The 14,616-nt window shown below is 40.1% G+C and overlaps 1 protein-coding gene across 2 annotated transcripts in view; it reads right to left on the bottom strand.

Moving 5' to 3' along the window:
• Window positions 1-5,916: 5,916 nt before the first annotated feature.
• Window positions 5,917-14,616, bottom strand: part of CASP8AP2 (caspase 8 associated protein 2) — a 65,603-nt gene continuing 56,903 nt past the window's right edge. For both annotated transcript variants that reach the window (XM_089665389.1, XM_089665388.1), the window contains exons 9-10: window positions 12,389-12,488; window positions 5,917-10,017 (exon numbers count right to left, since the gene is read on the bottom strand). In XM_089665389.1, the coding sequence (XP_089521515.1) occupies window positions 9,955-10,017; window positions 12,389-12,488 (163 nt within the window). In that variant the 3' untranslated portion in view covers window positions 5,917-9,954. The remainder of the gene's footprint in view (window positions 10,018-12,388; window positions 12,489-14,616) is intronic.

Consider the following 14,616-nt stretch of genomic DNA (forward strand, 5'->3'; position numbering starts at 1 on the left):
AAATGCGTAATTAGTGAAAAACAATCAAAAAAGATAAGTAGGGAAAATAAGGTCAGTGGCCTCCACTTGTAAAACCATTCCTGTTTTGGGGGTCGACTCATCGTTGCCCATTTAGTGCAATTTCATTAATACCAAAGCAGCTGAAACTGATTAACAACCCCCTCTGCTACTTAAGTGACCAGATCAATATCCCAGGAGTTTAATTGACTTGATGCTATAAAAAGTGTTCCTTTAATTTTTTTGAGCAGTATAAAATATTGCTTCAAGTATTGTTCTCACAAAAAAATGTATTTGTGTTTTTTCTAAAATTTTGATATATTTGTTCAAGCTGGTCCTGTTTGCAGTGTTTTAAATTTGACCATCTTTTTCAAACTTGGATTTTGGATCTCAACTCCATACTTCTTTCTTAGAACTTCCAGGACTTTGTCCAAGATTAGGTCTTTCCTGCTGTTGGGCTTCTCATAATTTTGGAGCTTGCCGTCATAACCATGTTTCTGCAAAAGGTATACAAGATCCACATTTCACTTCGAGACAATGCTGTCACCTTCACCTTTCTTCCTGATGTCTCTCTGGCGTTTGGTCTGGGCTCTCCTGCATACTCCTCGTCCTCCATTTCACACATCTGCCATCTTCTCCATGTGCAGCAGACCACACCTTATTTGCAAGTCCACACTGCTGTGTGAGTGATCAGAGGCTTGATAACTGATTAGTACAGCAAAAAAAAGTTGCAGACCAGAAAGATCTTTCTGATTGATCTGCTATGCGAGTGATCAGTGAAAACAAACTTCCTGGACATACGTATTACACCATTCATTATATTTTATGTTGACACACTGGAGCTGCTGCATAAAGGCCTCATGAATTAAATTTTAATTTGAGATTGGCCCTGATTTATTCAAAATGCCTATCAAAGATGTTTTTAAAAAGTTTGGGGAAACATTTGTATGACCATGTAATAATTGTATGTTGTAGTTTACTATCTGTTTTGTGGCTGACCAGTACAATTGTTTTCTTACAGGAGGCATGACAGACAAGTTCACCTGCCCTAATTTCCTTCCACGCTTCATTGACATGTACAGACAGATGCCTTGCCTCTGGATGGTGAAGTCCAAAGAGTGTTCAGACCACAACAAAAAGCATGAGGCCCTCACCAAGACAGTGGAACTGTGTAAAGCAGTTGCCCTAATCCTATGTTGCAGTATGTATGAAACAAAATTTAAAAACAGTGTTCAAAAAGGAGCTAAAGTAAGAATCACAGAAATCTGGTGCAGGAGCTGATGATGTTTATGTTCCATGGCTATGGTACTACAAAAGGCTTTGCTTCCTGACAGAGCAAGTAGATGCCAGAGCCTCGCTTTGTAAAAGTTGGCGACGGTGTTGCAAGAGTACAGAATCCCCATCATCGGACCTTGAGCTGGAAAACTCTCAGGACATTCCACCCTCTCAGGTAAATACAGGATTGCTTTCTACTTTTGCCATGGCTACCTACCGAAGTATAATTTTCATAGGAATATTTTTGTGGTGTGTTATATTCATTATATGGGCTTCTGATATGTAGTAGTAACATAATACCATGTAGTTCAATAAGCAGCCTATAGCCTATGAATTTCACAAAATATTATTGTACTTTTCAGATAAATTTTTTTTTCCTCAATCATAGGAACCTGACAATAATAAGGATGTCATTACATCCACTCCTGTTGCACCAAGGCACAAGGCCATAAAAAGAAGAAACCTGGAGAATGCCACATCTTCATTCTCAACAAAGGCAACTGAATCTCTACAACAAAAGCCTGATGATTATTAGGGGTTTGCCTTTGTCACAGCTAACACATTTAGGAAAACTTCAGATGAGCAATGCAATTTTGCTGAAAGTTTGCTCATACAAGTCCTACAAGGGGGGTCAGTGGACATTTGTTTACCAGAACACATTTGTCTGACATTTAAGTCTTGACACCACCATTAATACCAACACCACAGCCAGCACACCATCATTCTCATCTTATCAGCAGTCAACAAGTTGGCACTACCCTCCAATGGAAAATCACCATTCCCCCTGGTTGTAGGAGTTTAATGACATGCAACAGTAAACATTTTGTTATTCATTGATGTTGCACTTGTTGGTTCTATTTTCCAGTTACTTGTATTTCAGGCCTCAAATGGGCTTTTCAAATATTAGTTATTATACTGCACTTTTGTGTAGCACTTTTCCTGGTTTTGCAAACCTAAATTCTGTCAACTTTTTACATTTATGTTTCTTGGTTACCTCAAAAGGTTAAAGTTGTTTTGGAATATTTTATTACTAAGTTCAATAAAAACTGTATTTGGTTGTTTGCTTCTTCACTTATAATATACCTGTTAATCATTAACAGCATGGCCAGGCTCTGCTTTGTTATAAAGGTGCTTTGGGGATTGTTTTAAGGCCTCTGTGGAATACACAAATTAAGTTTGCTTCTGCACAGCACTACACAAAATATAATCCTTGCAAATAAAGGGCGATGACATCTGGTTTCAGTGATCACTTTTTGTACTTTGCCATCTTAAAGCAATGCAGACATATGATACCTAAAAAGGTGACCGCACTATTTTATTTTAAAAATTGTCATCATCATAAACTCACTTCATTGTGAACCTATGGTATTCAATCTCAACGAACAAAGATATGCATGATGACTTTTCTCCTGTTAGCTATTTTGCAATGTAAACAGTACTTGTTTTCGTAGCACTGCTTTTCTTCCAGTTCGTTCTTTCGTTTCCGCTCATGCGCTCAAATTCTTTCACACAAACGCCATACTAATCACAAGAAAGTTTGTATGCGTTTTCTGACAAGAAAAATTTTTGTGCTTGTCCCTTCAGACAATTTCAGCTTAACGGCATTTTTATTACAATGTTCTGATAGTGTGTACTAGGCATTAAGGCAAATGCCATCTTTTGCCTTAGGGATGATAAGGAACTCCTGGATCCATTCCTCTTTTTGGACAGTGGCTATGAAACCCTTAGAAAGCAGCTGCTCAAGTATAGCAATAAACACCATTTTTGTGGAGATTTTGGCAAATTTGACAGTATGAAGTGGGAGGCAGGTACTAAATTCAAGTTTATAGCCCCTGGACAAGACATTCAGGACCCAAGTGTCTGCAATGAACCAGATGGTATTGAGTGTCATCAGTCTTCCGCCACTCTGACCATTGGGGATGTCCTCTCATTGAGAGGAGGGCTCGATTGCCAATTTGGTGTTTAAGAGACTTGGCCTTTGGGTGGACCCACATTTCAGGCTTGACCCTGGAGGCCTGAAAGGAATTTTATTTTTTTTCGTCTTAGAAGCAACAGGTTTACCTGCTGGGGTTCTAAAAGGAGTACCCCCACCCCCTTGCCTTCTTTGACATAAGCATCCTTCTTTGAAGGCCGTCTGCACACAGCCCTCCTAGCACGGAAGCTCCACGGACCAGCACCTGTGCAAAAGATTAATCATATGTACTGTAAGGAGAACCACCCTATATACCTAGCACAGAGTACCTGTAGCCCAGCCATTTTCAACCACTGTTCCTCCAGAGGGTTGCTAGGAGTTCCTTGAGCTGTGACTGATTAACCTCCCATCTGATGATGTCTGCAAAGTACCAGGGCCAAATGCCACTTGACAGAACAAGCAACATGGCACCAAGCACCACTTGTTAGAGCCAGCAGCATGATACCAATGATCTTTTTTTTTACTGTCTGTAAGCGTTTCATTTAGACCACTACTGTATAATGGAAAGTCCTCCACTTACCACCACGGTAAAGGGCATTTCACCCCCCCCCCCCAATAACCCCTGATGAATTGGTTTTAGCAGGAGTTCCCAGAGACTTGAAAATTTCAAGGGTCCCTCTGTAATGAAAAGGTTGATAAAGGTTACGCTGGCCTCGACAACAGTGCAGGGCCAAGAGCAGGAGCTCCAGTTGTTGGGACAACAGAAGGATTGTAAATAAGGATTCATTATCTTGAACAATGACCTTTGACCAGATGGCTAGAGTCCAGCAGACTGAAATTTATGCAACTACAGGTTGCATAGCAGAGACTGCACGACATATACTGTATCCTTGAGCTTGGGAAAAATATAAGATGACTAAACTTCCACAAGTTAAGAGACCGCTGAACTGGATGAGGCATTATCATACTTCTCCTGCCTCTCCTCAAGGGGTGCAGAAACAGGCAAAAGGAAAATCAGAGATTGACTCTGTGGGAGAGAATGAGGGGGCTGACAGTTTCCCCAACAATCTAAGATACAATGACAGAAAACTCATTTCTTGATAAGCAAGAGATATGGGGGCAATGAGGTCTCTGAAGGTGGAAGTGACTTAATTTGAGGATCGCAGCCTGGGGTAGCAAAATTTCCCTATAGGGGATATAGTGCATACTTTCCTCACCTGTTGAATGCACATGTGCTGGCAGGACTCTATGACCAACCCCCTTGTGTCTATGATCTGTTATTTTATAAGAAATATGCCCCACTAAAAGTGCGTATAACCACCCACACTGCAGAGAAGGAAGAGTTAACCCTTTTTTTTTTTTAACTTACTGTAGACAGCAGGGAGCCTAGAAACATCCAGATATTGCAGTGCTCTAAAGATGATTAGGCAAGACAGGTGACAGTGAAGTTAGTGCATGCATGTGTGCAGGTGCATGCAGAGTAGGACCTGTCTGAAATGGAGACTGCGCAGGTGTCCTGGGGTGCCCAAGACTAAGACCAGCAAACCCCAATGATGCCAAATTCAAAACCGAGAACTAAGATCTCTTCCCAGCAGCTGCAACCAAATGTGTAACGACCAGCGTTCCCACTTTTAAAGGTACTGGATTGAAAGCACTCCCAGACTCCCAATAGGGGAGAGTTCTGATTTATCACAGAGGTGTAGTGCAGTCCATTTAGTCAACAGAAGAAAAGGCCACTTCCAGCAATCTTCACTTTCCTGGTGGGCATACTCCCTAAGAGTCTTAAACGATATGGTTACTACATACAGCAGTACCATGACCTTGGACCTGTGTATTACTCTGCAGCTAATTCATCACACTGCACTAGATGCCAAGCCGAGCTGCTAAATTCTGTTGCAATGATTCTGTACCATCTAGGAATCTTGAAGATGTAATCCAAAAACTAACAAACGAAATCAGTGCTCAAATCTTCATGCAGACTAGAAGAAATTCAGAATGCCAAACAAGGAGGTACAGCCCTTCAAAGATCGGGAAATCTGGATATTTGATGAACAAAAGCAAAAAGGGCGCACTCTCATCGTGCATTAAAGTGGTACACCACATGTTTATAGTGAAGTCAAATAGATATATACTCACAAACCAAAGGACAATAAAGCAGAATAGGTGGTCCGCAATGGCAGTCAAATACCCTGCTGTACCCTAATTAGGAATAAACTGACGCGTTTCGGGAGACAAACCCCCTTCTTCAGCTCTGAAGGGGGTTCATCTCCCGAAATGCGTCAGCTTATCCCTAATTAGGGCACAGCATGGTATTAGACTGCCATTGCGGACCACCTATTCCGCTTGTATTTTCCTTTGGTTTGTGAGTATATATCTATTTGATTTCACAACAAACACGTGGTGTACCACGGTAATGCACGATGAGAGTGCGCCCTTTTTGCTTTTGTTCAAACATCTAAGAATCTTGCCCGCAGGAAAATAATTTATAAGTGAAAAAAAAAAGTGGTTTGCTTCTCTCAATGCAAAGAAAAGACGTCTATCTCCTAGATACACCAGTAAACAATGTTTGGTTTGGTCTGGAAGTGAAAGGAGTTATACTGGGCTGTCCTTTGAGCTTTCCCACTTTACCAGTGTCAAATCTAATGAAGGTGGCATCAAATCCAAAGGTTCTAGTATAATGAATCCTGCAATTTCCAATTAAGAAATTCTAAATAATCAGCAAGTCACATAAATGCATCAAAACTTTTGATATATTTTTTGACATTCTTCTAATGTATGCAAACAGGTTTATAGAAAATAAATGCCTTTATCTTTACAACTTTTAAAAAGAACAAAACAAAACAAAAAAAGTAATACTATTCGTATATACATACAAAAATGTTTACAGGGAACATTAACTGCAAGTCTGTACATGGATTTACAATATCAAATGAACTCTACAATTGAAATTCACATTTATATTCAAATTAAAACACTTTTTTCAGGACTGTAGGAGGGAAGAAGTGAGCAACAGAATTATTATACAAAGTATCAGAGCATACCTCATATTTTACATTGCTGCATTTTAAAAAGGCAATGATTTTTTTTTATCACCAAGCTTTAATGAACATATAATATACAAAACAGGAAAACTGCAAATGCACAACTCAGTTCTTTAGGTACATAAAATTTTGTTTTTGTGCAATTAACCAATAAGTTTAACAGATCTTTAATTTACATTACCTACAGAAGCAAAAGCCCTAAAAGCTGTCTTTTATACTTGTGAAATAGTACCCAAATATTTGAGTACTATTTTAAGATGCACACAAAATCTGAGTGTCTCAAAGGTAAACTCCAGGAATGATTGCATACTTACACTGGTCCAGCATGGCACAATGTAAGTATACACAACTCACACCTGATAGGACACTGGGGAAGTTGAAAAACACTGTAGTGGGTTGGTGCTATTATGGTGATAACTGCAATCTACTGGGTCCTGTTAAAGTAGCTTTGACTCTGCTCATTTGTGGAATCCCCACCATTCATAGAATGTCTTGTTTTTTTTTAATACAAGGCATCTTTTTACTGGACGAGGTGGAGATTGTAAGGTCACCATCCTTCTTCTCAACCTTGGCCAATCCATCAACGTAAGTATGCAATACAAATAATTCGGGGAGTCAGCATTAAGATGAGTTACGCATGTCAGCAAAAAAAGCAAGTAAAAAAACCCACACAGATAAAGCCAACGATGCACTCATAGCTTCATTGCAGCACTTTTTAAATTCAAATGGAATCTGCCATGAGAACACCCATGAGATATACCTTAGATGAAGCTGATATTTACATACAACTGGGCTGCAAATTAGTTCTGCAGTATTGAAGCTGAACCTACTCGGCGTCATTGCCTGTAAAGTCACTTGAAACCAGTATGCAGCCTAGCAATCAAAAAACTGCTATCATCTGAAGCTTCGACAAAACTTTACTTTTCATTAACAATGAAAGCTCTATTTAAAAAGTGGTAATCAAACAGGGAATAAGGAATCTGCCTATTGTAATTTCATGAATATCCTGCCTCTAAATGAACACCAACATTTTAATTCTATGCTGGTGAAAACTTCCAAAACATAACAAGCACTCGCAAAGCTTACTAATGTTACCTCCCCATAACCACAAGCAATTGTTAGATTTAGGATGTGAAGATCCATGTACTGGTAGCTAATATTTTTGGTTACCAAGCAAAACAAATGTATCTATTCAAAATGGTCCTTGACAGCTGGATGGACAGCTTTGGTGTGCTGTGTTAAAAACAAAAAAAATTGCGCCAGCTGCATCCTTGGTGCAATTTTTAGAAAAATTGATCTTTCACAGACGAGAATAGTAATGCACCTAAAACGTAGAGCACAACAAATGCAAAGAGTAAAGCAGACAGACAATAAACCCTTTCATGATAGCTCCTAAAAACACTTCCTTACCTAATGAAAATGGACATGGTAAGATGCACTTGCAGAACAGCAAAGCCACCAAAGAGCTAAAGCAAGTTGGAGAAAGGTCAGTCCACCCAACACAGATGTTTCAGCTTTGATGTTGAAGAGTCAAAAGGCATACTTTTCATTGCATGTTAATCCTTCCACTTTATTATTTAATGATATGATATTGAGAATGTGACAGCAGCACACATTAAAGTGGAAATAAAGGCTACACATAAGCATGCCTAAAACCACTGCTTCCCTCTCCTCCTACCTATGTTGTATAGTGCTGGTAAAAAATAACTGTGTAAATACCTCATTTCAATCTGCTCTGATCACATGATGCAGAAGCTCTAGCTTCCCTGTGTCATGGAGCACCCGACAATGGGGTCGATTTCTGGGAGCCGTGATGTCATCTACTGGTTTAAATTGTCCATATGTGTTTGGCTCCCCCTCCTCTCCCTTGCACCAGCCACTCTATTAGACAGGGGAGCTGGAGCTTCCGTATCACAGACTGGATTGAAATAGTGTATTTACACAGATCTTTTTTACCAGCACTATACAGAATAGTTAGGAGAAAGGGGGAAGCCGTGGTTTTATGCATATTTATATGTAGCCTTTACTTCAACTTTAAACTCTTCCTGTTGCACCAAATCCAAGGCAGGTTAATGGTGCTAAAGTTTGTGAAGATCAAAATTCAACAAACTATTAAATTTGCCAAGAACTAAAAGGGGCATTGTTTATTGCTGGTTTCCTGAACTGAATATGTTTTGTTATTGCGTTGTTTCCTACCAGTAATATACACAGAAGGAAAGCCAGTCTTGCAGAGTTTCTAGCAGCAGCAATGTTAGTGCTCAAATAAGAGTTACAGAAACTGAAAATGTGTTAGACACTGGAGTTTGAACAACCCCAACAGCCATATTACTTTGGACCCAGTTAATGGGATCAAGTTCTGGCTAAATATTTCAAAATACACAGAAATTTTAAATGCAGTTCTAAAAGACACAAGCTGCTGTTTTTCAGTAACAGATTGTTCATGAATGGCATATATCTATATAATTTCCAGACTGCGAAAGCTTTTGAGACAGATTGCAATCAACGTACAGTATATTTGATATACAACTGTAATGTAGAAAAGGAGCAAAATGACCCTACAGAAGTAATGATTTCCCAAGCTTCAATGCTATCAGGAACATGTGTTACTTATTTATACAAGATCTTCAGTGAGCTGAAACATTACAAACTGGGCTTGATGTCAAATATTACAAAAATCCTCACTAAGGTGCAGGAAAAAAACCCATACTGTCAGCTTGTGCAGCCATCATCCATGTCCCCGCCTCTGCTGTCTTCACTGCTACCTAGCCAAACTGCAAGTGAGGCAGAGGTACGGATTAGTTGATAAACCAGAGGCAGCCGTCAGTAGCTCTGGCTCACGGAGAGCTACAGCAAACAGGCAGTGAAGACAGCAACTAATAGGACCAGATCACTTAGGTTGCCAGTATTTCTGCACTCCTAGATGGATTTTTGTAACTTGCTTTTAGCTCTGCTTAAAAGTGGAAAAAGATAAAATTATATTATTAATATACCATTTAATTTTGTATTCAGGTATTTTAAGAATCACCACTGCTGTTAAAGGACACAGGATAAAAAACTGAAAATCAAGTCTCAAGTACAGCACTTACAATACCCAAACAATAACAGACCCAATAAAAGACCTTAACTATTCCACTTCAGCTGAAGTAGGGTGAAGGGCTGCTTGCACCACAAGAGACCGAGACAAGAATTTTGCAATGGTACAAAAAGTTTTGCATATAAATATTAACTTAATTTGAAAAAATAGGAGCCTAATCACAATATGTTACAGTTTGAAAAGATATCATTGGTAGAAACTAATGCAGTTAAAGGGAAAACTGCAATATGGTGGGGGAGTGGGGGCAATAGGTAAAATTGTGCTTCGCTCTTCCTCCATGTTCAGCAGCCTGAACATTCAGGTCCAAACTATTTCCAAGTTGTGTTGGTTCAAGTCTCCTCCCTACTCCTTTAATATGAGGCCCAAAAGGGGCAGACGGTGAAGCAGGAATCAGAACCTAAATGTTGTTCAGAAAAGTCACACCACTCTCATATACAGCTGCCCCGTAAGTCCATACCAGTTCTTAAAAAAAATGTGGTTGCCGTTTTCACAGCCTGGTAGAGTAGACTTTCTGGTTTTGTAGAGCAGAAGCTAGTAGAAAGACTTGCGCAGGTCGTCCATCACCACAATTGCTTCCAACTGACAGAATCGCAAGAAACAAATGTACATCCATATTCATGTAGTTATAAAACATGTCAGCTTATACTATTTCTGCTCTTCTTGAACAACTTCATTAACTGTCGGAATCTTTCTTCCACCTGTAATAAATGTTAAAAATGATGAGTCTTGCCTGAAAGAAGAAATGGAAACGCACAACTTCCCCAAACCCATAATAAGCCCATGTACCACAATAGCTAGTGGCACAAATGCCATCTGCACGACAAAGGGGAGGGCAATGGAATAATAAAGTACCGTATATACTCGAGTATAAGCCGACCCGAATATAAGCCGAGGTACCTAATTTTACCACAAAAAACTGGGAAAAACTATTGACTCGAGTATAAGCCCCATCATTGGTATCAGTGGGAGGAATAGTGCCCCATCATTGGTGTCAGTGGGAGGAATAGTGCCCCATCATTGGTGTCAGTGGGAGGAATAGTGCCCCATCATTGGTGTCAGTGGGAGGAATAGTGCCCCATCGTTGGTGTCAGTAGGAGGAATAATGCCCCATCATTAGTATCAGTGACACCAATGATGCGGCACTATTCCTCCCACTGACACCAATGACACTTGCTGACCCCTGTTGCAGTATGGTCCTGCTGCAGCCAGCATATGTGGTTGCAGCAGCACCTCTGCACTGCACACTTACCGGCTTTTCCCTCACTCGATTTTCGCAGGTCCGCTCGGCTCCGCCTCCTCGCCCGTGATTGGCCGTCTGTGTACCTTTCCTGAGCTACAGTTCTGGCGGCCAATCACCGGTGAGGAGGCGGAGCCGAGCTGCAGGAGTGAGGAAGTGGCCGGAGTGACGGAAGGAGCAGCGCTTCCTGGATGGATCGTCGTGGGAGCCAGGTAAGAGACTGCAGCTCTCTGCCCACCCCTGTACACGCCCCCCTTGACGTTGACTCGAGTATAAGCCGAGGGGGGCGTTTTTCAGCACAAAAAATGTGCTGAAAAACTCGGCTTATACTCGAGTATATACGTAAGCATTCTTTTACAAAATGAGAGTATTGCATGTTAATGTTTTGAGGACACTGTAATGGATAGGGACGTTTGTGGCAAAATTAGGGTGAATCAACCCTTGAAAGATTTTTTGCTTTTAAACTGCCTCCCGCCCACCATATAAGGAAATGACAGACGGGTGGTGGCTCTCTCGTTCTGGTAGGACATCATATGACGTTCTCACACTCTAGCTGTGCATGCACACCCCTGGGAGCACACGGCTATTGGTGGTGCGCTGGGTCCCTGGGACACAGCGGATCACCGATCGCAGTAAGAAGCCGATGTCACAGGCTCTATCATGTGATTAGCTGTGTCCAATCACAGCTGATCACATGTAACTAGGAAATGCCGGTTATCACCTCTCCTTTCTACATGCTGACATCGCGTTAGGAAAGGAGAGCCGGTAAGCAGCATTTCTCAGGGGATAATCAGTGCAGCTCCATCAGTGCTGCCTTTCAGTGCCCATCATTGTCACCTGTCAGCGCTCATCAATGCCACATAGTGCCCAACAGAGCTGCCAGTCAGTGCCACCTATCAGTGCCAGTCAGTGCCATTTATGAGTGTTGCATTTCAGTGCCCATCAGTGATGCCTGTCAATGCCTCCTCCTCAGTGTCACCTATCAATGTCCATAAATAATGCCTGTCAGTATCCATCAGTGCCGCCTCATTAGCGCACATCAGTGAAGGAGAAAAATTACTTTACAAAAATTTATAACAGAAAAGAAAAAAAACTTTGTTTCAAAATTTTCAGCCTTTTTTAGCTTGTTTAGCTAAAAGTAAAAAACCCAGTGGTGATTAAATACCACCAAAAGAAATCTGTGTCTCAAAAAAATGATAAACATTTTGTTTGGGTACAGTGTTAAATAACAGCGCAATTGTCATTCAAAGTGCGACAGCACTGAAAGCTGAAAATTGGCCTGGACAGTAAGGGAGTAAAGGTGCCCAGTATGCAAGTGGTTAACCAAGCAATGTCATGAAAAGAAACGTTTACATACACTCTTTAAAAACTAATCTAAAGTTGGTTGGTTATACATTTTGCAATGTGACTGTACAACCTTCTAAAACTTCTATAGAATTGCCAATACAGTTCAAGGGCCTTGGATAGGAAGGTCCATGTGTTGCATAGTTGCTATTTAAATTTTTTACAAATGTAAAAAAAAAAAAAAAAGAAAAAAAATTGTTTTCCATTTTCTATAGCAATTTATGATTTTATAACACTTTATAATGCTGACTGATGTCATCACAACATCAAAGTTATTTTTTATTCAGTTGTAGGAAGCAAATAATTTTGGTCCCCCCCCCAAAAAAAACAAGGCAGTGGAAACGAATATATATGGTTGTCATCACATCTAAACAGTAGTCTACACAATTCAACTACAAGAGCCATGGATAAAGGATTATATGAATGAGTCTGTTGGAATAGCCATTATCGCTACATTCAAGCACAAGATGTCTGTACGCTTTACGTACCTGATGTGGATATTTACTCATCTTTGATGCCAAGGCAAGAAATGTTTTTCTACTAGGTCCATGTTGTTGACATTCTAATAGAATTTCACGGTCCTCATTTCTGGGAAAGATAGATACAGATAAATGGTATAAGAATACAAATATTTTGTATTTTTAAATACCTAGCCAGATAAAAGAAATGGTTGCCATCACAATAAAATGTAAAGTCCTATTTTAAGCCCAACTAAAGTTATGTGTAAAAAGACCATTCTGAATTGAGGGTGCATAATAACAAACATAGTTACAAAAAGATTACTATTATATACCTATTTACAGAATCAACAAAATCTTGAGAACTAGGCAACAGAAAGTACCACTGTTATCGCTGTGTAAGCAGTAGCCTCTTAGCGGTGTGGGAGTCAGGGGGGAACAGTGTGTCAGACTACTGCAAAGGCTCTCCAATTACAGAGCCCTACCTGTGACTCAGGAGACGGCATGTCAGACCACTGCAAAGAGAATGGCAGTCCCTCTGCAGACTGGGGCTAAAGTAAATAAGCCGGCACTGGTGTCCAAATACAGTGGGGATCGAAAGTTTGGGCACCCCAGCTAAAAATTTGTATTAATGTGCATAAAGAAGCCAAGAAAAGATGGAAAAATCTCCAAAAGGCATCAAATTACAGATTAGACATTCTTATAATATGTCAACAAAAGTTAGATTTTATTTCCATCATTTACACTTTCAAAATAACAGAAAACAAAAAAATGGCGTCTGCAAGTTTGGGCACCCTGCAGAATTTATAGCATGCACTGCCCCCTTTGCCAAGCTGAGACCTGCCAGTGTCATGGATTGTTCTCAATCATCGTCTGGGAAGACCAGGTGATGTCAATCTCAAAGGTTTTAAATGCCCAGACTCATCTGAACTTGCCCCAACAATCAGCACCATGGGTTCTTCTAAGCAGTTGTCTAGAAAACTGAAACTGAAAATAGTTGACGCTCACAAAGCTGGAGAAGGCTATAAGAAGATAGCAAAGCGTTTTCAGATGTCAATATCCTCTGTTCGGAATGTAATTAAGAAATGGCAGTCATCAGGAACAGTGGAAGTTAAAGCAAGATCTGGAAGACCAAGAAAAATATCAGACAGAACAGCTCGCAGGATTGTGAGAAAAACAATTCAAAACCCACGTTTGACTGCACGATCCCTCCAGAAAGATCTGGCAGACACTGGAGTTGTGGTACACTATTCCACTATAAAGAGATACTTGTACAAATATGGTCTTCATGGAAGAGTCATCAGAAGAAAACCTCTTCTACGTCCTCACCACAAAAATCATCGTTTGAACTTTGCAAATGAACATATAGACAAGCCTGATGCATTTTGGAAACAAGTTCTGTGGACCGATGAGGTTAAAATTGAACTTTTTGGCCGGAATGAGCAAAGGTACGTTTGGAGAAGAAGGGGCACAGAATTTAATGAAAAGAACCTCTGTCCAACTGTTAAGCATGGGGTTGGATCAATCATGCTTTGGGGTTGTGTTGCAGCCAGTGGCACAGGGAACATCTCACGAGTAGAAGGAAAAATGGATTCAATAAAATTTCAGCAAATTTTGGATGGTAACTTGATGCCATCTGTGAAAAAGCTGAAGTTAAAGAGAGGATGGCTTCTACAAATGGATAATGATCCTAAACACACCTCGAAATCCACGGGGGATTACATCAAGAGGCGTAAACTGAAGGTTTTGCCATGGCCTTCACAATCTCCTGACCTCAACATAATTGAAAATCTATGGATAGACCTTAAAAGAGCACTGCGTGACAGACAGCCCAGAAATCACAAAGAACTGGAAGACTTTTGTAAGGAAGAATGGGCAAAGATACCTCAAACAAGAATTGAAAGACTCTTGGCTGGCTACAAAAAGCGTTTACAAGCTGTGATACTTGCCAAAGGGGGCAGTACAAGATATTAACTCTGCAGGATGCCCAAACTTTTGCAGACGCCATTTTTTTGTTTTCTGTTATTTTGAAAGTGTAAATGATGGAAATAAAATCTAACTTTTGTTGACATATTATAAGAATGTCTAATCTGTAATTTGATGCCTTTTGGAGATTTTTCCATCTTTCCTTGGCTTCTTTATGCACATTAATACAAATTTTTAGCTGGGGTGCCCAAACTTTCGATCCCCACTGTGTATGTGTGTGTATATATATATATATATATATATATATATATATATATATATATATATATATA

Source organism: Staurois parvus, unplaced genomic scaffold (genome assembly GCF_062004578.1).
Source record: "Staurois parvus isolate SC_StPar_1 unplaced genomic scaffold, SC_StPar_1.0 ptg000048l, whole genome shotgun sequence".
NCBI classification, from domain to species: domain Eukaryota; kingdom Metazoa; phylum Chordata; class Amphibia; order Anura; family Ranidae; genus Staurois; species Staurois parvus.